Genomic DNA, 20,421 nt, shown 5'->3' with positions numbered 1-20,421 from the left:
AGGTTATGGTCGGCCCACCACTTATGTTGCATGTGCAAACACAGATGGTTAAGGTGCATAAACAGGCCCTCGCTTGTTGCAGCTCCCCTTACGCCGTCCCGCTTCCCATCACGAACCGACCTCCCTGGAACCATTGCAGGATGGTGATGGGGTTTGAGCTCTGAGGACGTGTCTTAGTGTTTCACATGCACTGTTCATTGAGTCTTCACAATGACCTGGGGGCAGAAGAGGGTGCTGTATTCTCCACTTTCCGTGAGGAGCTGGGAGAGCAGAGGGTGGAACTGGAGCCTGCAGCAGGGGGTGCGGCTCACACCCCGCAGCCTGGCTCCTGCCCGCAAGCCAAGGCGGCACAGCTCACTGCGCTCAGCCCGTGCCTGCACCGCACCCGCAGGCGCACGGAGCAGGGAGCCTTGGTGCACGGGGCAATGCACAGGGCAGGGCAGATTGCGGGACAGGGCTTCCTGTGTGCAGCTCTTTGTTGAAATGAGTGAGGGGCGGGCCCTACGTGTTTCGCTGCATTTTCTTTCTGTGAAAGGCGTCAGTTATTGGTCTGTTTTCCGGGGCACCTTGTAAAAACAGTGAACTTAAGTCTGTTTTCATTTTAACCATCTACTTTTGTGTAATATTAGCATGTGATTCAAAGACAGTTGACTAAACACACATGTCAGCGCATTGATTTGAGCTCACAAGGGCACTTCCGTACCTGGAACTGGTACCTCTCGGCCCTGTGCTGCCAGTTCCCTGGCACCAGTGGCCGGAAGCGATGCAGCCAGAGTTTTAAACCATCGTCCTTTTGCGTTTCCCAATCGACAGTGAAACGCTTCTCCTAAACCCAACGGGACTTCTCCAGCGAAGCACAGAGGCTCCTTCCAGGCTTAGCTCTCCTGCCTGCTCCTCCCTCCCAGTCGCTGTGAGTCATTTGGGGGGAGGGGGGGGGTGCAGTGACATTTACTTCACAATAGCAAGTCCTGAGAGCGGGATGGAGGCCAAAGCACCTCCATGCTTCCCTCGGCTTCACACTTCCCTGGGCCTGCTCTGCCGGCGGCAAAACTTCAGCCTGATGACATCCAAGGTGACATGGCATCACTTAGAGGATTTAAAGCGTGTCACCTGTCAGCCTGGCTTCTGGCCTAGAAAACTGTTTGTCTGTTGCACAGACCCATGCCCCCACCATCAGCACCCGCACCAGAGCGGTGTGTTCATGGCAACCATGGCCCTACCCTGACCTCGCTACTGCCCAGAGTCCACGTGCGCCTCAGGGTCGCCGCCGATGACGCACATCCTGTGGTGGGGCAGCTGTGTAAGACATGGTCTCCCTGTGGTGTCAGCAGAGTCTCTCCAGTGCCCCCGTCCTCCGTGCTCTGCCTAGTCACTCCTCCACCCCTACCCCCTAGCAACCACTGAGCTTTTCACTGTCTCCATGGTTTTCCTTTCCCAGAATGTCAGGTAGTTGGAGGCAGGCAGTATGTAACCATGTAAAGAGTTTTTATTTTAAGTAAAGAAAACCTTACATAATCAATCACGAAATGACCACGCCGTGTGCTTTGAGCATCGCTGCAGCTGCTCTCAGCTTTGTCTAGTCAACTTGAAATCGCGTCCACGCAGCAGTTCAGCCCTGCCCAGATCCACGCTATTAACTCCCAATTAGCATCTCTCCCCGCTCTCCCACTTCTCAATTTTTCCTGAAGTGCTTCTTCAATTAGCCAGTCTACCCAGTGGCTGCTCCAACGCGCCATTAGAAGCCAGAAGTCGTTTCTAGGCTGCTCATTTGTTTGCTGCTGGAGGCAGGTGCATTCGACTCCCCAAACCACACGACTTCCTGTTCGATTACTGTGACATGTATGTGTGGATAGACATGCTGAGGAAATCTGACCCGGAGTTGAATGGTAAAGTGCACTTTGGAGAATTGAAATTAGGGTCTTCAAGAAAACCTACATAAAAATATCTCCACAAAATTGGAAAAAGAAGACCCAGGTCGTGTGAGGACCCTTCATGAAGGGGAGTGCTGCATGCTGGGAGAGCCGCGGAGGTGCAGGCCTCGCCAGGCGCGACGAGCAGTGCACTGAGCTCTGTCTTTGTGTCAAGCTCTCCACACGGCCTGTGAGCTAACGGGCTTGTGCCTGCATCTCACCCCACGTCCAGCTGCTACAAGATCTGCCCTCGTGCCAGGCCTGTTTCTCGGGTGGGTGGCGTAGGCCACCCCTCACCCCTGCCTGGTCTGAAGAAGGGCTCTGGCAAGTCTCCATGCCAGAACAGATGAGTCTGTGGGGCCTGGAAGCCACACAGCCCCTCCCCCATTTGGAATTTTAGAAGTTGACCAATGGTTTGCTGATTCCACAGGGAAGTCCTGTCTGTGCCGGGCATACAGCCCCGCGGAGCCCTCTGGCCCCTCTGGGAGGCTCCTGCCCAGCCCGCCTCTGGGCAGACAGGATGGCCTTCCTCTCGCTCCGGGCTCTGCCTAAGGACCTGCTGAGACAGATTCCCCAGGAACGTTGGTCTGTGCTCTGGCCCACTGTCTGTCCTCCCACAGAAGGAGTGGGAATGTCCCTCTTAATCTCCATAATTATGCTCGCACTGTAACAGTGGGGCTTGCTGTGTGCCGGCACCTGCTGTGCCTGCATTATGTCATTTGCTCACACCGGGAGGAACTATTGTTATGCCCTGTGAGGACAAGGGCACTGAGACTCAGAGAGGTCAAGCAACTTGCCCAAGATCACACAGAAAGCACATGACAGAGTTAGGATTTGAACTCATGATTCCAGAGCAGAACTTGTTCCTACTACAATTTTGTGATTCTCATTAGATATAAACTTCCAGCTGATCAGTCTGTGAACGTCATAATCTCAGTCTTACTTCGAATAGCTTGTCAGGATACCTGCCAAGGGAAGGTGCTGAAGCTAACCTTCATTCTGTAACCCGCTGCACCCAAATTCTCTCAAGATCCACTCTGGAGGGTGGCCGTTCCTGGCAGCACAGGTGGACGGTGTCGCCCAGTGCTCTCTCCCCTGGTTCAGCGCCATGCTGGGGGCCTCTTGCCAGCTCCCCGCCAGCCTCCCGGGGCCTGGCTGGCAGGAAGGCCCTGTACTCAGAGCTCTGATGGAAGGTGTGGAGTGCGCAGGCCCCGCCCTCAGACCTCCTGGGATTCCGAGGTGCAGCTGGAGGAACATGGCTCAGGGGCGTGAGCAGCATGGCCAATCCAGGAGGGATGGGGAGGGGGTGGGGGCTCTGCACCTGCCAAGCGCAGCGCTGAGCTCTCCAAAGTACCCCGGACAGGTCTTCCGAGGGACTGGGTGGCACCCAAGCAGGACCTGGGTCCAGAGCAGGGTCCCTCAAAGAGGTGGAACCCTGAAGTAGAGGGGGGACAGGCCTGGCAGTGGGTCAGCCCCCAGCCCTGCACCAGCCTTGCCCACAAGCCGCTCCCTAGTGTGAGAGGCGGCGGGGGGAGGGTCCCCTGAAGGCCCACAGCCGACACACCTGGCTTTAGCTTCTCTCTCCATGCCCACCTCAGCTCATGGCACCTCACGGATCCTCTTCTGCTAAGTTATTGTCTCGGGGACTGATGATCCCCGAATGCCTGCCTGTTTCTCAGATGCACCGTCTGAGTTTATCAGTTAAGATCCTTCCAGTCCCTGTGTAGGTAGTTTGCAGGCCCGCATGGCTAGGTGGTTGGGTCTCCTCCCCCTCCTCCTCTTCCTCTTCCTCCTCCTCCCTGATGTAGGCCCGTGACTGAGAACATCAGCCACGGCAGCACCACAGATATTTCATGTAGACCTACATTCTAGGGAAAGCTTGTGTTTCTCCTAAGAAATTATTTCCTTATAGAAAACAGGAACTTTTGTTCTGTTCATGTATCTCTGGTGCCTTCGGCTTCTAGAAAGCTGAGAGTACACACACGTATGATTTATAATATACAGGGGTAGGCAAAAGTAGGTTTATAATAAATAGTATAATAATAATACAACAATAAGCCTTCACATACAACTATAAACCTACTTTTGCCCACCCCTGTATATACAGTGGAGTTGCACACATGCATACACAAATATATATGCACACTATGTAATCAACCAGCTATGTAATAATTTATTTCTATTATATCTTTTGTTAGTCCTCACCCAAGGATATTTTTTCCATTTTAGAGGGATTGGAAGGGAAGGGTGGAGGGGTGGGGAAGAGGGAATGGGGAGGAGAGAAGCAGGAGAGAGAGAGAGAAACATCGATGTGTGAGAGACATGTTGATTGGTTGTCTCCCGAGCACCCTGAGACCAGGCCAGGGACCAAACTTGCAACCCAAGCAAATGCTTTGACTGGGAATCAAACCTGTGACTCTTCAGTGCAGGGGCCAACACTCTAACCACTTAGCAACAACAGCCAAGGCTGCTATGTCATGCTTTTTAACTAGCTTTATCAAGGTATAATTTACACAGCATAAAATCCTTGTTTGTGTTATATAATCTTGAATGCTACCTCCAATTCTTGTGAAATGTGGGTTGAATATAGTCGTATGTGCTAAACTATGCTGAAGATCTTTAGTGACCAACATCTAGGGGCTTGTTTGTTTTTTAACTGCTTCCTCCGCTCAAATATACTTATTCATTCATTCAACACATATTCACTGAGTGCCTACTATGTGCTGGATGTTGGGGAGATAAGAGTGAACGATTCAAACAAAATAGCTGCCCTCATGGAGGTTCGTTCCAGGAAGGAAATAAAACAGGTTAGGAGAGGGCCAGGTGTGGCAAGTACCGCGAAGAAGAACACAGCCCAGGGAGAGCATGGGGAGCGGCAAAGGGCTGCAGCTTCAGAAAAGGTGGTGGGGGGACCTCTTTCAGGAGGGCGCAGGGGGCAGACTGCAGGCATGTCATGGGGGGGGGTGGTCCTGCCGGCAGGAGAGCGGGCTGAAGATGGGCAGGCAGAACTAGGCAGGGGCGCTGCGGACAGCAGGCCGGAGGTCCTGGCACCTCGCCCAGGAACGAGGGTGGGTATTTTTGAATGTAGAGCTGACCACACGTGCTGATGTGAGAGAAGAACTGAGGGCGGCTGTTGACATGGGGAAGTGGGCGGTGGGTCCGTGGTCCCTGCCTGTCTCTGCCTGACCCCCTTAGTAAGCCAGGGGACACACAGCTCCCTCAGGGCGCATCTCCAGCACCCCCCCCCCCCCATTCCACACTTCTGGTCTCCAGACTGAGAGCAAATTCCCATTGCTTCAGGCCCCAGTTTCTGGTCTTTGCGGCAGAGCCACGGAAGCCAGTACAACCGCCGGCTATTAGCACTCCTCACTCCCAGCACCGCGCACACCTTACCCCACAAAGTCCCCTCAGTGCCACCCAAAGCTGAGTATCGTGGGCCTCCCTGCTGTACAGATGAGGAAATCAAGGCTCAGCAAGTCACATGACCTTCCAAGGTCAAGCGCTAGCGCGTGGTAGAACTTGACAGGTACCAGGTCTTCTCGTCTGGAGCCTGGGCCGGGGCCAGGAGCCAGGATCCCCGGCTCACTCGTCATCTGCTCTGCAGCCAGACGCCCTGTGCTCCCCGCCCCCCTCCGTTCTCTGCGATCGCTGGAGGCCTGCTGTCTTCATGTCTCCCCAGAGATGCGTGGGTAGCAGGTGTGGCTTGCATTTGATAAGAACGTCACTGCACACATCCTTTCCTCTGGTTGGAATGCCACCGGCAGAGGAAGGACAGCGAACAAACAGCCCCCCTGCCCCCGCCCCGTTGCTATTGACTGAAGTGGAAGCTCCTGACCATTAATCCAAGGCCTCTTCCACCTAAAGGGACGCATGCCGTCGGGGCCGGAGCGCCGGCTGCCTCCTGCCATTCTCCCTGCTGATGCTCAGGGCCCAGGAGAGAGGGCAGGGCTTCTCAAGCCACTTGCTGTGAGGAACCAGGGCCATGTCCGTCCTGTCGCGGGCACGCCACCGAGCCCAGCTCATCGCGTCGAGCGCGTGGTGTGAGTGGGGAAAGGCAGTGACACTCCCTCTGCGGCTGTGAATTAGTCCACAGGGTCCCAGTCTGAGCAGGCGGGTGGGAGGGAAAAGGAGGCCCAGCAATAACCCGAAGGCGGCAGCCTCACAGCACAGAACTGGAACCTGGGCCTCGGAGAACGAGAAGGGGTGTGGTTGAGCGTGACTTAGGCCACAGGTGACACAGCAAGAGCCTTTCCTAGCAGACAAGTCACCTAACTCCCCTCTAAAGCAGGGGCAGGAGCAGTGCCCACGCTCCACATTCGTGGGGATTGAAGGAGGTGATGCACAGGGTGCGTAAGGCGTGCTGAGGTTGTCTTCATGGGCCCCAGGCTAGGCCCCGCCCCTCAGGTGTCCATCGCTACATTAACAAGTCACCCAGAACTCAGAGGTTTAAACCAACAGCAATCATCTCTCATCTCTCGTAGCCCCTGGGGGTCAGGGAATTGGGGTGCTCGCTGATGGGTCTGGCTCGGGGGTCTGTCCTCTGTGGCCGGAGCTGGGACAGCTGGGGCTGACACACCTGGAAGAGCCACCTGGGCACGGGCTCTGCATGTGGTCGCAGGGCCTCTCTCTCGCGTGGCCTCATTCTGTGGCCTCACCAGCACAGTGACCTCAGGGCTCCAGAGGCAGGCGCCCAAGAGAAACGGACAGACGCTGTTGCCTTGGAACCCATCTGGGGCCACGTGCACTGGTCGGGTGGGGACACATGTGTTGTGTTAATATTGAGCAATATTCCTGTAGGATGGCAGCTTCTTTGAAAAAGTTGAAGGGGAATAAGAGGCATAAACTTCCAGTTATAAACCAGAGGCCCGGTGCACGACATTCATGCACTGGGGGGGAGGAGGGGACGGTCCCTCAGAGTGGGCCTAAGCCACAGTCAGACACCCTTAGCGCCACTGCAGAGGCCGGAGAGGCTCCTGCCACCGCTGCTGCTCTCCCCAGCCATCAGCCTGGCTTGTGCTGAGCGGCTTACTGACCACCAGGGGGCAGCTCCTGTGCTGAGCATCTGCCCCCTAGTGATCAGTGCACGTCATAGAGACTGGTCCTTCTGCCGTTCGGTTGACTTGTATTTTACCCTTTTATTATATGGGACAATCACAGGAATGTAGAGAAAGCACAGGGGACACTCAGTCGTCCCTAATAACTTTGTAAGCTGACTGATGGGTGCTAGACTTATGGGGGATCACATCGTCAGGCACACAAATGTGGAATCACTAGCTTGTACACCTGAAACTAAAATAGTGCTGTGTGCCAACTATGCTTTAATACAAAAAGAAAAGGAAAGCTTGATTAGAATATTAAGGAAAAAGGAAAGTGCCTTCTCCCCGTGAATGACTGCCGAGACGTTATCAGGAAGATAAGACAGAAGGAGCGTTTTACTTCGGGACACCGCCTCACCCCCATAGTGAGTGAGTCAGTTTTGATGGTACCTCAGAGCCCCTCACAGCAACACATTTGGTGCTTAGACTCCAGAGGAGAGGAGGTGATGGTTAGAGCGCAGACCCCGGGCCTCGCCCAGAGCCTTCTCGATGGGAGGAGGGCTGGGAATCTGTGCTGAGCTGGGGCCCCGGGGATTCTGACACAGGCCAGAGGCACTGTCTCTTTGTAAAGAAAGGAACTTGCGCCAACTGGCATGGCTCAGTGGTAGAGCATCGAACTATGAACCAGGAGGTCACGGTTCGATTCCCAGTCAGGCAGGAGCACCTGCCCGGGTTGTGGGTTCGATCCCCAGTGTGGGGCCCCCAGTGTGGGGCGTGAGAGAGGCAGCCAATCAATGGTTCTTTCTCATCATTGATGTTTCTATCTCTTTCTCTTCCTTTCTCACTTAGTTCAATAAAAATGTAAGAAAGAAAGGAACTTTCCCTTGTGTTAAGGGGCTTCCTGAATTTTGTATTTCCATTAAGACTTTGAGCTACTCAAGCGATAACTTTGTCTTATAGGATCTCTAAAGAACATAAACGCACTCAGACTAACTTAATTTAAATGTAAGGTTTCTAATGGGACACACCCAGCCTCTTGAGAGGCTGGGACCGGGAGCTGGGAAGCGAGGTCTCCGCTCATTCTCCACCTTCTCCTCACACGTCTGTCTCGTTCTTCTTCACCTGCATGTGGTGAAACGAACCACTGTCGGCAGCTCTGTGTGTTCTCTCAGGGCCCAGGACTGACTACTTGGAGTCTCCTAATTGCAAATTCTTAGGGAGAGAATCTGATTGGCTCAGCTTAGGTCAGCCATCTACCAACCAGCTATGGCCAAGTGGGTCCACTGCCCAATCAGAAGGTTCTTCCTTAGAGGCTTCTAGGGAATGGTACCTGCTGGTCACTGCTCCCGCTGGCGCAGCCCCGACCAGTGACAATGTTGATGTGTTGTGAGCCACACCAATGACTAACCTGCCTTGGCTGGGACCAGGCTCAGGGACGGAGGCCCCCGGACAACAGGAGAGGCGCTGGGATACCACATCACCGTCCTGTGATCAGGTCTGAAGTCTTTGTCCCGCTCTGGAGCCCAAAGTCAGAGAGTGCTGCTGCTGGTTCACTGCTGTACCCCCAGTGCTTACAGGCTCGTAATGAATATTAAGCGAATAAGGGAACAAGAGCCCCATATTTAGTTTGATCAGGAATCCCCTCTTTCCACAAATATTTATCAAACATCTACTGTGTGCCAGGTACTATCCCAGCGTCTTGGGTTACACCGGGGAACAAAACAGGAAACATACCTGCCCTCACGTGGCTGGGCGTTGGCCCATATCCCGAAGGGACCGCTAGGTGCCGCTGCTCTGGAACCGTCTCTGTTGCTTGGGTTGAGCCACTGCAAGTGTGAGGTCTGTGGGTGTTTAGAGCCAGTGGGAGCCCGTGGACAAAGCCGGGGAGATGTGACTGACGAGCTCCCCCGGCGCCCGGCCTCCACCCAGCCTGCCCTGCTGTGTCTCCGCAGGTCATGCTCTCCGAGCGGAAAGGCACGGACGAGCTCTACGCCGTGAAGATCCTGAAGAAGGACGTGGTGATCCAGGACGACGACGTGGAGTGCACCATGGTGGAGAAGCGGGTGCTGGCCCTGCCCGGGAAGCCACCCTTCCTGACCCAGCTGCACTCCTGCTTCCAGACCATGGTAACTCGTGCGGTTCAGTGGGTTTGGGCCAAAGCTGTCCCGGAGGCACCTGGGTGCTGCCCGTGACGACGGGGGATGTGGGCCCAGAGAAGCTGCTGAGCACTTCTCAGGCGGCCCTGAGACGCTCTCCCCGGGGGCAGGTGCTGCCTCAGCAAAGATGCAGGGGCTCAGCTGATGGGTTTGATGGGTTTTGTAACCTGCGCAGCAGGGCCTTTCACAGCAAGAGGCCACTTGGGACAGAAATGCAGGACTTTCGGCCTCACAATATGCGATGTAGCAACAGGTGGGGATGCGGGCAGAGGTCCAGCGCTGTGCTTAGGTGGCGGTGGGCAGCCCTCCGGGCCCTTTGCCTGGGGCTCCGGTACCTTCCCCACGTGGCATGGACCTCCTTGGAAGAGGGGCTGCCGGAGGACATAGCCCTCAGAGGACCTCTAGGTGTGAGCTCAGAGCTGTGGCTCCCGAGAAGGGACATTTGTGCTCTAGCTGCTGTAGACTGTGACTCCAACTCTGAAAGCAAGAGACATCCATGTAAGACCACTTAGCCTTGTCCCTGCTTAAACTAGACCTTGGCCCCACACCTAAGGAGGGGAGGCCAGAGCCCCTACTGCAGCTATTAGTTTGAATCCTTTAATGAAAAAGCACAATTATTAGTTTGAATCCTTTAATGAAAAAGCACAAGATTCCCTCATCTAGTGCCTGCTTCCCCAGGGGTGCAGTTCACATGGGAAAGGCAGGATAAATGCTTGATTTGTTCCCGTTGTTTAACAGTTTCTATGAGTTGGTTCATTATTATGCTCCAAAGGTGACTAATGTTTGCTTTTAAAATAAAATTTTCAAGTAAGGGAGTCAGTGCAAAGAAAAATACAAGTGAGCAGTAATTCACGACATCTGGGGACTTGGCAAAGATGGGGAGTGAAGGCCTCAGGGAATGCACGTGGGGGCTGCGACCGGACTAGACTAGACCCTCAAGTCTCTAGTCCAGCGGTTCTCAACGTGTGGGTCTCGACCCCTTTGTGGGTCGAACAACCCTTTCACAAGGGTCCCCTAAGGCCGTTGGAAAACACAGATATAATTACATATTGTTTTTGTGATTAATCACTATGCTTTAATTATGTTCAATTTGTTACAATGAAATTGGGGTCACCACAACAGGAGGAACTGTATTAAAGGGTCTCGGCATTAGGAAGGTTGAGAACCACTGCTCTAGTCCCTTCCTTCCCAGGCTTCTCTTTTTCTGTTGGTGGTCCCCAAGTTGCCTGGTGGCATCCGCGGGGGAAGGGGGCTCAGTCTGGTGAATAGACTGGACGGAGACCTTGTCTCAAGGCGGAGGCTGGGCCCGCGGAGCGGTTTTCAGTTTCAGTTGCGTGTGTTGAGACTGGGAGAAATCAGTCATCTGTGATGGATATTTGCTGAAGTTCAATGTCTTCATTTGTAATTGACTGTTTTAAAAACGATACATCAACTTAGAAATTACTCCTGACTGTTGGGCGGCGTGTCAGTGTGCTTCCTGGGATGGGAGAGGGGGGCCCGGTCTCGCAGAGGCTGTGCCCTGCCTGGGGCCCTCCTGGGAAGAGATTTGGACCCAGAGAGAGCCCAGAGCGTGCGATGCAGCGGGTGCTTGTCTTTCATGGTCAGAGCCCACGCTGGAGGCCTGGAGGCCTGGAGGCCGGGGCAGTGTCCAGATCCCGCCGGCGCGGAGGGAGCATGGGTCCTGCCCTCATCCCATTGCACAGGTGAGGGGGCTGAGGCCGCACAGCTGGTGCTTCAGGGCCAGGATTGAACCCAGGCAGCCAGGCTCCGAGGGGCTTTGCATTAACTCTGCTTTTGAGTGTGAATCACAATGTCCACTCCCCTGACACCCTGGGGCGGGATGCAGCACTGCCTGTGCCCGCTCTGCTGGGCCTGTGCCCTCAGGAGCCTTGCCCCTCTCCCACCTGCGCAGATGCGCCTGGTGCTCCATCCCTCAGCTTTCCCCCTCAGAGAGGAACTGGCTTCCCATCTGAGTGTACCATTCAAGCACTTGGTTTCTTCCTGGGCTCCCCAAAGGTATTGCGACAGAGGGGACTGTCACCCCACGTTGCAGGGAAGGATTGACGACCTGGGGTGCTGGGTAGTCCTCCCTAAACACAGCACCGGGCATATGCCCACTGGACGCGCCTGAGCTTTGCCAGTCCAGTGTGTTGAGCTGCCACCAGAATGGCCTTCATAGTGGTGACGACAAGGACAAGAGCAGAGCTGGCCCTGCGAGTGCCAGCCCGCGCCAGGCCCTGCTCAGCCCGCAGGGGTCCCCACGGTGCCCTCGGCACCTCTGGGCGGCTGCTCCTGCCCCGGGTAGGCAAGGACACTGGTGTGCAGAGGCGCCCGGGACTCCTGCCGCGCACACGGCAGCGTGGCCCTGGGGCGGGTTCCTAAGCCTCGCGGGGGCCCCCCCTCAGGCACCGGCCTCCTGCCTCTGCCTCGCTCTGGATTCTCCCTCTGGTTTAGGGATTATTTTCACTTTCCTGATCACATCTAATTTTCACAAGGGGACTGTTCCCACCTGCACAGAGGACGCGGACCCTCAAGAAATTCGCCGGCTCTGGTCACCAGTGCTAAGCGGCAGGTCCTCGTGCCCTGCAAGTGTCACTCCCACCGTGAGGAGACCTACTTCCGCAGGGATGTGGCTCTGCTGGAAAAATCGATCAGGGAGCGATTTAAAGTGCAAGGAGCATCTACACGAGCGAGCCGCACGGCGACTCCCTGCTGGGAAGGCCCGAGGAGGTCGCCTGCCTCCTGCTCACCCTCTGACCCGCACATTCTCTGCACCCCAGCCTGGTGCCCCGGAGGAGGCAGCCTGGCTGAAAGGCAGTATCTCGAGAGCCGTGTACCTAAGAGTCAGCCCAGTGCTGCCGTGGACAGAGGGCTAATGCTTACGGATGCCGCCAGCAGTGTTACTGTTGGCATAAACAGTCTACGTCACTGCGAGGGGACAGCAGGAACTAGAGAGACAAGCCCTGTCCCAACAGAGAGGCCGTAAGCCACTGTGGCAGCAAAGCAGAGTGGCTGAGGAGGCGGGGTTGGGATGGGGAGAGGCTGCTTTGGGTAGGAGGACAGGGAAGGTCTTCCTGCTGAGGATGCATTTAAGCAGTGACTCGGGCGAGTGAGGGAGCAGGCGTGGGAGTGTCTGGGGCCAAGTGTCCTCGACAGCAGGACACTGCGGTGGTGCCCCCGGCGGGACGCCCACTCGGCGCGAGAGGAGCGGCCAAGGCCACTGTGGCCGAGCAGATTGTCAGTGTGTGTTTTGTGATCCAGAATTTCTTTATGAATCATCTACCTTTAAAAAATGACAGATCTGGCATAACGTTGCAAATGTGATGTTTGTCTTACCAGAGATTTAGAATTTGAAGATAAAAGATCTTAATAGGACTTTTTTTTAAAAAAACACACACCTTAAGGTGGTCAAAATAGATAAAAGAGAACAAAGACTCTACCAATATACAAAGCGCCTTTTGTCATTCTTAAAATGATGCAAATTTAATTCCTAAAACCTTGTGTAGAAAAGCAGAGTTACATCAAATGTATTCTTAGACAATTGGATTTGAAACCTTTGACAAATATGCACAACGCAACTTTTAACAGAAAATGTAGGAGATACATTCTATTTCAGAGATGATTCTAAATGTGCGAAAATGGAATGTGCACATAGAAAGGGACCAGGGGAAAAAAAGGGAGGGAGAGAGAGAAAGAAGGAAAGAAAGAAAGAAAGAAAGAAAGAAAGAAAGAAAGAAAGAAAGAAAGAAAGAAAGGAAGGAAGGAAGGAAGGAAGGAAGGAAGGAAGGAAGGAAGGAAGGAAGGAAGGAAGGAAGGAAAGGAGAAAGAAAGAAAGAAAGAAAGAAAGAAAGAAAGAAAGAAAGAAAGAAAGAAAGAAAAAGGGAGGGAGGGGGGAGAGAGAGAGAGAGAGAGAGAGAGAGAGAGAGAGAAAGAAAGAAAGAAAGAAAGAAAGAAAGAAAGAAAGAAAGAAAGAAACCAGGAAGAGACAGGCACAGACTAATCAAAACATTGGTGTGAATTAGGGAGGGTCATGGGTGACCGTCTTTGTCTTGAAGGGTGTCACAAATCACCACACGGTGGAAGCGTGGACACCCAGACAGACGCAGAAGCCATCCGAGGGCTCGGATGCTTGGAGATTGCTCACTGGCTGAACCGGCCTCAGGTGGACGGGGCTCGGGGAGTTGTCCTCTAGCGCACACACAGGGATAAGCGTGAGCACCTCCGTTACAGAAACCCGGGCTGGGATGCCCTGCTGGCTCTGCATGTGGGGTCACTGTCTTTAAAGGGGGCACGGGAAGCGGGGGTCAGAGAGGTGATGTGCCACGTGCAGGAGCAGCAGTGAGCGGAGGCCGCCCGCGTCCAGCTGGGCTGGGGGCACCCTGCTGCGGCGACACGAGGGGATTAGGTTTTCCAGGGGCAGCTGTCAGCCGCCACATTCACAAAATTTCCCAACGTCCAGTGGGCACAGGCAGTTAAGCCTCCTTAGCAAAACATCTATTTTAAATGTTTTCTTTTCGATTGAACATATGCACTTCTTTAAAAAAAATAGAAGTAGATTTTATGAGTCATTGAAGGATAGAAGTTACTTCCCGAATTTGCTGTCTTGGCCCAATAAGAACTCAGTTGCAAGGCATGCTGGGAGGGACATCAACCCGCATGCAGTAGCGGACAGGGAAGGGGCTGAAGATGATTGCACTTGTCAGGTTGGCCTCTGATGACATGTCTGCTGAGCACCAAGAGTGTCCAGAAGTCCTGGCGCCTCAGGTGGGCTCTGGGCTGGCAGCAGCCTCCACGGAGGTGGGGGCCCAGGGCGCTGCGGAAGGCAGCTCGGGCAGCAGTCTCAGCCAGGAGGGTGGGTTGCAAGAAACAGAGCACCCCTCCTCCACACTTTCTTTTTTTAAAATATAATTTTATTGATTTCAGAGAGGAAGGGAGAGGGAGAGAGAGATAGAAACATCAATGATGAGAGAGAATCATTGATCGGCTGCCTCCTGCACGTCCCACACTGGGGATCTAGCCTGTAACCCTAGCATGTGCCATGACCGGGAATCGAACTGGAACTTCCTGGTTCATAGATCAATGCCCAACCACTGAGCCATGCTGGCCGGGCCTCTTTGTCGGTGTTTCTCCCTGGTCATGGCAACATGGCTTTCCTAGCCCCTTGCAGTTGCCTACTTACCCAACGCCCTGGGCTCCAGTTCATACTCGGAGGACAGGGAATCTGAAGGGTGTGTGCAGGCCAGATGCTTTATTCCTGGCATGATCAGCTGTAATTGGCTACGACTAACTTGGTAGGAACCTTTAACAAGGGGTTGAATCCACAGGGCAGGAATGTTGGCTCTCATATCAGATGGGAGATGTCGTCTTGAGTCCAAGGACACTGAGTTGGAGCTGGACACAGTGCCACTGGGCCCTCGGCGAGGGATGGAGGGAAAGAGGAGCTGGGAGAGTTTCGTGGGTTCAGGGCTTTAGGCAGCCAAAGCCACTCGGGAATCTTGGGTGCAAGTGAGGACCCAAAAATGCAACCAGGGCTTGTGAGTCTAGGTCAGGGGTGGGCAAACTTTTTGACTCGAGGGCCACAATGGGTTCTTAAACTGGACCGGAGGGCCGGAACAAAAGCATGGATGGAGAGTTTGTGTGAACTAATATAAATTCAAAGTAAACATCATTACATAAAAGGGTACGGTCTTTTTTTTTTTTTAGTTTTATTCATTTCAAACGGGCCGGATCAGGCCCGCGGGCCTTAGTTTGCCCACGGCTGGTCTAGGTTGAGTAGGAAGAGACACAGCCTGGTTCTCTCTGCCTTCGTGTTGGTGGCCTTTGCATCTTCATTCAGTAATCAAAGGCCCATAGAATTCTAAAGAAGAGAGAGGGTACCAGCCCCTGAGAACTTTGCTCTCTATGTGGAGGGCAAGGCTTTGAAAGCTGGGAAAGTTAGAGGAGCCTCAGTGACTTGATTCTGATAGTGTCGTGAGGCTGTAGAATACAGAGGAAAGGGCAGCTGGGTGACCCACGGCTTCGAGGTCTTTGAGTCTGCGTGGACTTGACGTGTGACTCATCTGATGTGTCTTTGCAACACCTGACGAAGGGGAAGCTGCCGTTACCCCTCAGGGAGGCAGAGAAGTTTAAATATTTGCAAGTTCTCAGAGTGGGGAAGCCGTGTACCTGGGACTTGAACCCAGGACCAGCTCATGGGAACCACAGCACTGCACAGCTTTTCCAGGGGAACAGGTGGATCTGAGCGATGAGGCACAGTGGACACGCAGGATTAATCCCCTCACCGGCAGGGAAAACCATTAAAGATCATTCAGTAGGGAAACGCGTCCTTCAACCTCCTTAGAGCCTGGGGCATGCTCAGAGTTGCCCACGCGGTTGCTTTTCTCTGTCCGTGGTATCTTATTAACAGTGGCCAGTGTCCCCTGGCAGTTCCATGGGCATGATGTCACATCCCTCTTCCCCTTGTCTTGGGGGGCGGGAAGAGGATGATCCTCTCTCTGCCCTGTCCTGGGCCCCAGGTGAACACTCCACCCAGTCATGTTTTAAATCAGACCATCCTCATCTTCATGCTCCAGATTTGGGAAATTCTATCCAACCCTTTGCGTGATGCAGGGGCGGACACACGTCTGGTGTTATTTAATTACTGATTAAATGTGAGGGATAAAGGAGAAAGGAGACTTAAAATGAACCAGTCACTGCCTGCTTCGGAGACGAGGGCCATGTGTAATGAAGAGTAAGCAATAACGGGCACCCGGGGAGACGCGCCCTGAGCGCTAGCAGACGGGCTGGTTTGCGGAGGAAGAGAGGGAGCTTGCCTTTCAGCGGTGGATTGCGGTTGACAGGGGAACACCCACGTGGAAACGTCCTGCAGCCAGCTGGAGCGGCCGGAGCGCGGGAGGAAGGGGGAGGAAAGACGAGTAAGTCAGGATTCATCAGCCCGAGAGACAAGTGTTGAAGTTCTGAACTGTGGCAAGTCCTCTTTGGAAAATTGAGCAAGTAGGAGAGAGCCAGGCTGGCCTTGACTCCATACTCAATAGATACCTTTGATTTTCATGTGGTACAACAAGTAGGTCCAAATCAAAACCACTGCCTGTGGCTGCCTGAGAGATCTTTTAAGACCACAGCATCACTTTACAGGAAGAGTGTGTGTGTGGGGGGGGGCGGGGGGCGGCGGGGGGCGGTGGGGCGGGGAGGGCTTGGTCACATTTCAGGTCACTGACGAGGGAATGATTATGTGAGGTTCAGAGGTGGGGGTGGGGGGCAGTTTCATGGGCTGAAGCCCCCAGAGCTCCCTCTTTGTGCCTCTCATGTAATCTCTTATCACAGTTTATTCTAGATGATGGCTTGAGTGTGTTGTCTATTTGTTTTAACTGAAATTCTGTGGGCAAAGTCTGTATCTTATTCATCACTTTTTTCCTTTGATACCTAATGCATGACTTGCAAAAACAAATGTTCAATACAAGGTCTGAAATTCATGTCTCACCCTGGCCGGTGGCTCAGTTGGTTGCAGTGTCATCCCGTGCACCAAAGGGTCTCAGGTTCGATTCCTGGTCAGGGCACATAACTAACTAGGTTGCAGGTTCAATCCCTGGTCAGGATGAGTATGGGAGGCAACCAGTCAATGGTTCTCACATTGAGGCTTCTCTCTCTCTCTCTCTCTCCCCCTCCCTCTCTCTCTCTAAATCAATAAAACATATCCTCAGAGGATAAAACAAAACACTTCTATGTTCCATATTGGTTCTAGGTGGCCGCTGGCGTTTTCCAAATGTTGATGTCCCTTACTTTTGAGTGGGTGACAAACTTGTGGGGTCACAGGCAAATGGCATTTTTTGTAAAAATAAGTCACCTCGGGGATTGAGGTACCAAAGCCAGACTGGGTGGAGCGTAGCGTTGAGAGGCTCCAGACGTGTGTTTATTTTTTACAGAAACAACAAATTTCCATTTATGGCTTTGATATGAGGTTTTAAAACTAAAATAATTGTGTTTAAGTTTTTAAAAGCAAGTTAATAAAAACATATTTAAAAGTAAGTAAGTTCTTGTGGCTGAGGCAACACAGTGAAGACATAGAAGGGGGTGTTGGGGCACGTGGGCTGTGGGGGTGCCTGCCCCTCGTCCTCACCTGGCCTCGCCCTCTGTCTCCTCGCCTCCTTTGCAGCTCTGTGCATCCTCCTCTCCCTCAGCAACAAGAACCATAAAACCAGGGCCTCCCAGTGCTTGTTCTATTTCCACATAACACGTTAAAACAACACGAAATGATCAAGGGAACAAGTTCATCCATAGCCCAACCAAAGTTATTGCTCACCCCGTCTGGGGAGAGGTTGCCATGGGGACATGTGTCTGGTCTCTCCCCGGGCCTGGGGAATCCCTCACAGGGGGCCCCAGATTATTCCCAGCAGCACCCCTGGCAGCGGAAGAGCGCCTGGCATAGTGTGGGTATCATTAAGTGTTTGTTCAGAAAGTGAAAGGACAGCGAGATGCCCGCGTAATGTTTAATAGCTGGAGCCCTGGTGTGCCAAGCCGGGCTGTGAAGTCCAGAGCTGGTGGGTCTCGGGGCTTCCCCGCATCTGCTTCGTGGGAGAAGAGGCCCCCAGAGCGTGGCACTCCCCTCGGCGGGGACTGTGGCTGATGCGCACAGGGCAAGCGGAGGCCTTCCAAGCAGGAGCAGTGAAATCTCTCCCTCGCTTCTTCTCTGTGGCCGATGCCATCTGCTAGTTTTAAAAATAAGTTTTAAAAGCAAGTGTTTTGGTTCTTTCAACATGCAGCAAAGACAGATGCTATTTTAAAGCTTATTTTCTATCAAACCTCTCCCCCAGCCGCCCCCCCCCCACCCCCCGCCCCCCCGCCAAAGAACCAGATCGGGTGTCAGCAGTTCTGACTGACGGTGTCCACTCCACCACTAACTTGTATGTGACCTGTTTGCACATCTCATGTGCCTTGGGTGCTGCCTCCCTCCCTGGCCCTCACTGGAGGGTAAAGGAGTATTGCTCTGAGGAAGTCCTTGAGCGTTTCAAAAGTAATCGATTATCCTGGGCGCCTCCCCTGTGGCCTGCCAGCTCCTCTCCCCCTGGACCGGACCCCTCAGAGGGGAGGACATACCACAAAGCACACGATGTCTAGCTCAGAGCCTTACACAGGAGGCACCTACTAAGAGGTTGCAAGTATAGACTCTGGAACCAATCTGCCTGGGTTCAGATCCTGAATCTGCAGCTTCACTGCTATGTGAACTTTGGCAGGTTATTTACTTTTTCTGAGCTTCAACATTCATGTCTTTAAAAGGGGGAGAATGGGCCCTGGCCGGGTGGCTCCGTTGGTTGGAGTGTGGTCCTGTACACCCGAAAGTTGTGGGTTTGATTCCTGGTCAGGGCACATACCTAGGTTGTGGGTTCGATCCCCAGCTGGGGCACATACAGGAGGCAACCAATCGATGTTTCTCTTTCACATCAATGTTTCTCTCTCTCTCCCTTCTTTTCTCTCTAAAATCAATAAAAAATATATATTCTTGGATGAGGATTACAAAAAGGGGATGGGGAGTGGGAAAATGGTAATACTGGTCATGTTCAGTTGTTTAGAACGGTAAGTGAAACCAAACATATAGAGCACTTAGCTCAGTCACATGTAAGTGCTCACACGAAGATAGCTTTATTTCGTGATCTCTGTCATTCTAGTTATTAGGCACTCAGTACACATTTAACAAATGCACATGTGGCTGTTACTTACGATGGAGTTCTGTGCACTCGAAGGAGCTTTATTAAATGGTGGGTGGAAGATTTGTTGCACGGCCAACGTCATGTGGACACTCTCCATGTCATCTTAGTGCTCTATGGGGCAGGTGAGCAACGTCCACCTACAGGTGAAGAGACAGCTGGAGACTCGAGAAGTGTCGCACAGCTAGAAGCGGTGGAAAGGGACTTCAGATCCTGTATTGATTTCAGAACTGGAAACTGCCCTGCCCTTGAGTGCTCCACGCCCCCTGCGCCTGGTCTTGTAGCTCCGTCTGCACAATAACTTTGCAACTTTTGATTGCAAACCTTTTACATTGTGACCCAGCCATACTGACATATGAATATAACATAAAAGTGCATTTCACAAAATAATACCTAGTTCTCTATAGAGCAGCGGTTCTCAACCTGTGGGTCGCAACCCCTTTGGTGGTCAAGCAACCCTTTCACAGGGGTCCCCTAAGACCATCCTGCATAGCAGATATTTACATTATGATTCATAACAGTAGCAACATTACAGTTATGAAGTAGCAACGAAAATAATTTTATGGTTGGGTCACAACATGAGGCACTGTATTTAAAGGGCCCAAAGGTTGAGAACCACTGCTATAGAGCATGCTGGTCATTTCCACCCCTTTATTTCACTTTTTATTAAGTTGATCATCTATCCTATATAATAAAAGGCTAATATGCAAATTGACCAAATGACGGAATGACCAGTTGCTATGATGTGCACTGACCACCAGGGGGCAGACACTCAATGCAGGAGCACTGGTCATTTACAGAGAAACAGCACCATGGACCTGGCACCCACAAAGCAACACTCAGCTTCTCCCAAGTGGGACACAGGCCTCGCCACCACCCCAGAGCAACACCCCACCTAATCACAGCCAATGCTTCACTGACCCCATGGCACAAAATGCAGCCCACTGCCCAGCCCAGCCCAGAAACGGTGGCTGTGGGCACCGGGTAATTACATCACGTAGCAACGCCCAGCTTCCTCTCACTAGCGACTAGCCTCCTTGGAGTTTCTTTAGCCCAGGAACACGACTTGCTTTATAGCCAGGTGCAAACATTTTGCACTTTAACCAAATGTCTGTGAAGCATATTCCCATGCCTTATCTTATTTGATCCTCACAGAAGTCCTGGAGTAGGTAGACAGAAGACTCCATGAAATCCTATTTTCTTTTCATTAGCCAGAAAACGGAGATTTAGAAAGCTTAGAAACTTGACCCGACTGAAAAGAAGTAAGAAATGGTGGACCTTGAAAATGACTTCACATTTTCTCACTGCGCAGAATATAGTCAAACACTGCTACAGTTAAATATTTCACCCTTTGTTCTCCCTGCATGATCTACAATAATAATCTGCTTTGTGTTGATATTTACTGCTGTGTTGCTGATAGTTACCTGAAAGAGAAGTTGGGGTGCTTCACTGGGCTGGAAAAAGTTTAGCTAAATCAGAAAGCAGGCCTAATTAAGCAAGTTTATATATGTAAAGCTCTCGCTGGTGCCAATCGCATGCATGTGTTTTGATCTGTCATTGTTGATTGTGAATTTGGTTGACACTTCTGTTATAGAGAAAGGTCGAATAGCGATATTAA

At 52.7% G+C, this 20,421-nt stretch overlaps 1 protein-coding gene across 2 annotated transcripts in view; it reads left to right on the top strand.

Moving 5' to 3' along the window:
• Positions 1-20,421, top strand: part of PRKCB (protein kinase C beta) — a 290,571-nt gene that overhangs the window by 233,329 nt on the left and 36,821 nt on the right. For both annotated transcript variants that reach the window (XM_070413662.1, XM_070413661.1), the window contains exon 10: positions 8,899-9,072. In XM_070413662.1, the coding sequence (XP_070269763.1) occupies positions 8,899-9,072 (174 nt within the window). The remainder of the gene's footprint in view (positions 1-8,898; positions 9,073-20,421) is intronic.

The sequence above is a fragment of the Myotis yumanensis genome, unplaced genomic scaffold (genome assembly GCF_028538775.1).
Source record: "Myotis yumanensis isolate MYYU_CA2020_CCGP unplaced genomic scaffold, mMyoYum1.0.hap1 SCAF_4, whole genome shotgun sequence".
In the NCBI taxonomy this organism is placed as follows: domain Eukaryota; kingdom Metazoa; phylum Chordata; class Mammalia; order Chiroptera; family Vespertilionidae; genus Myotis; species Myotis yumanensis.
Note: the sequence above shows the minus strand (reverse complement) of the source record. Positions and strands in the feature narration are given on the sequence as shown.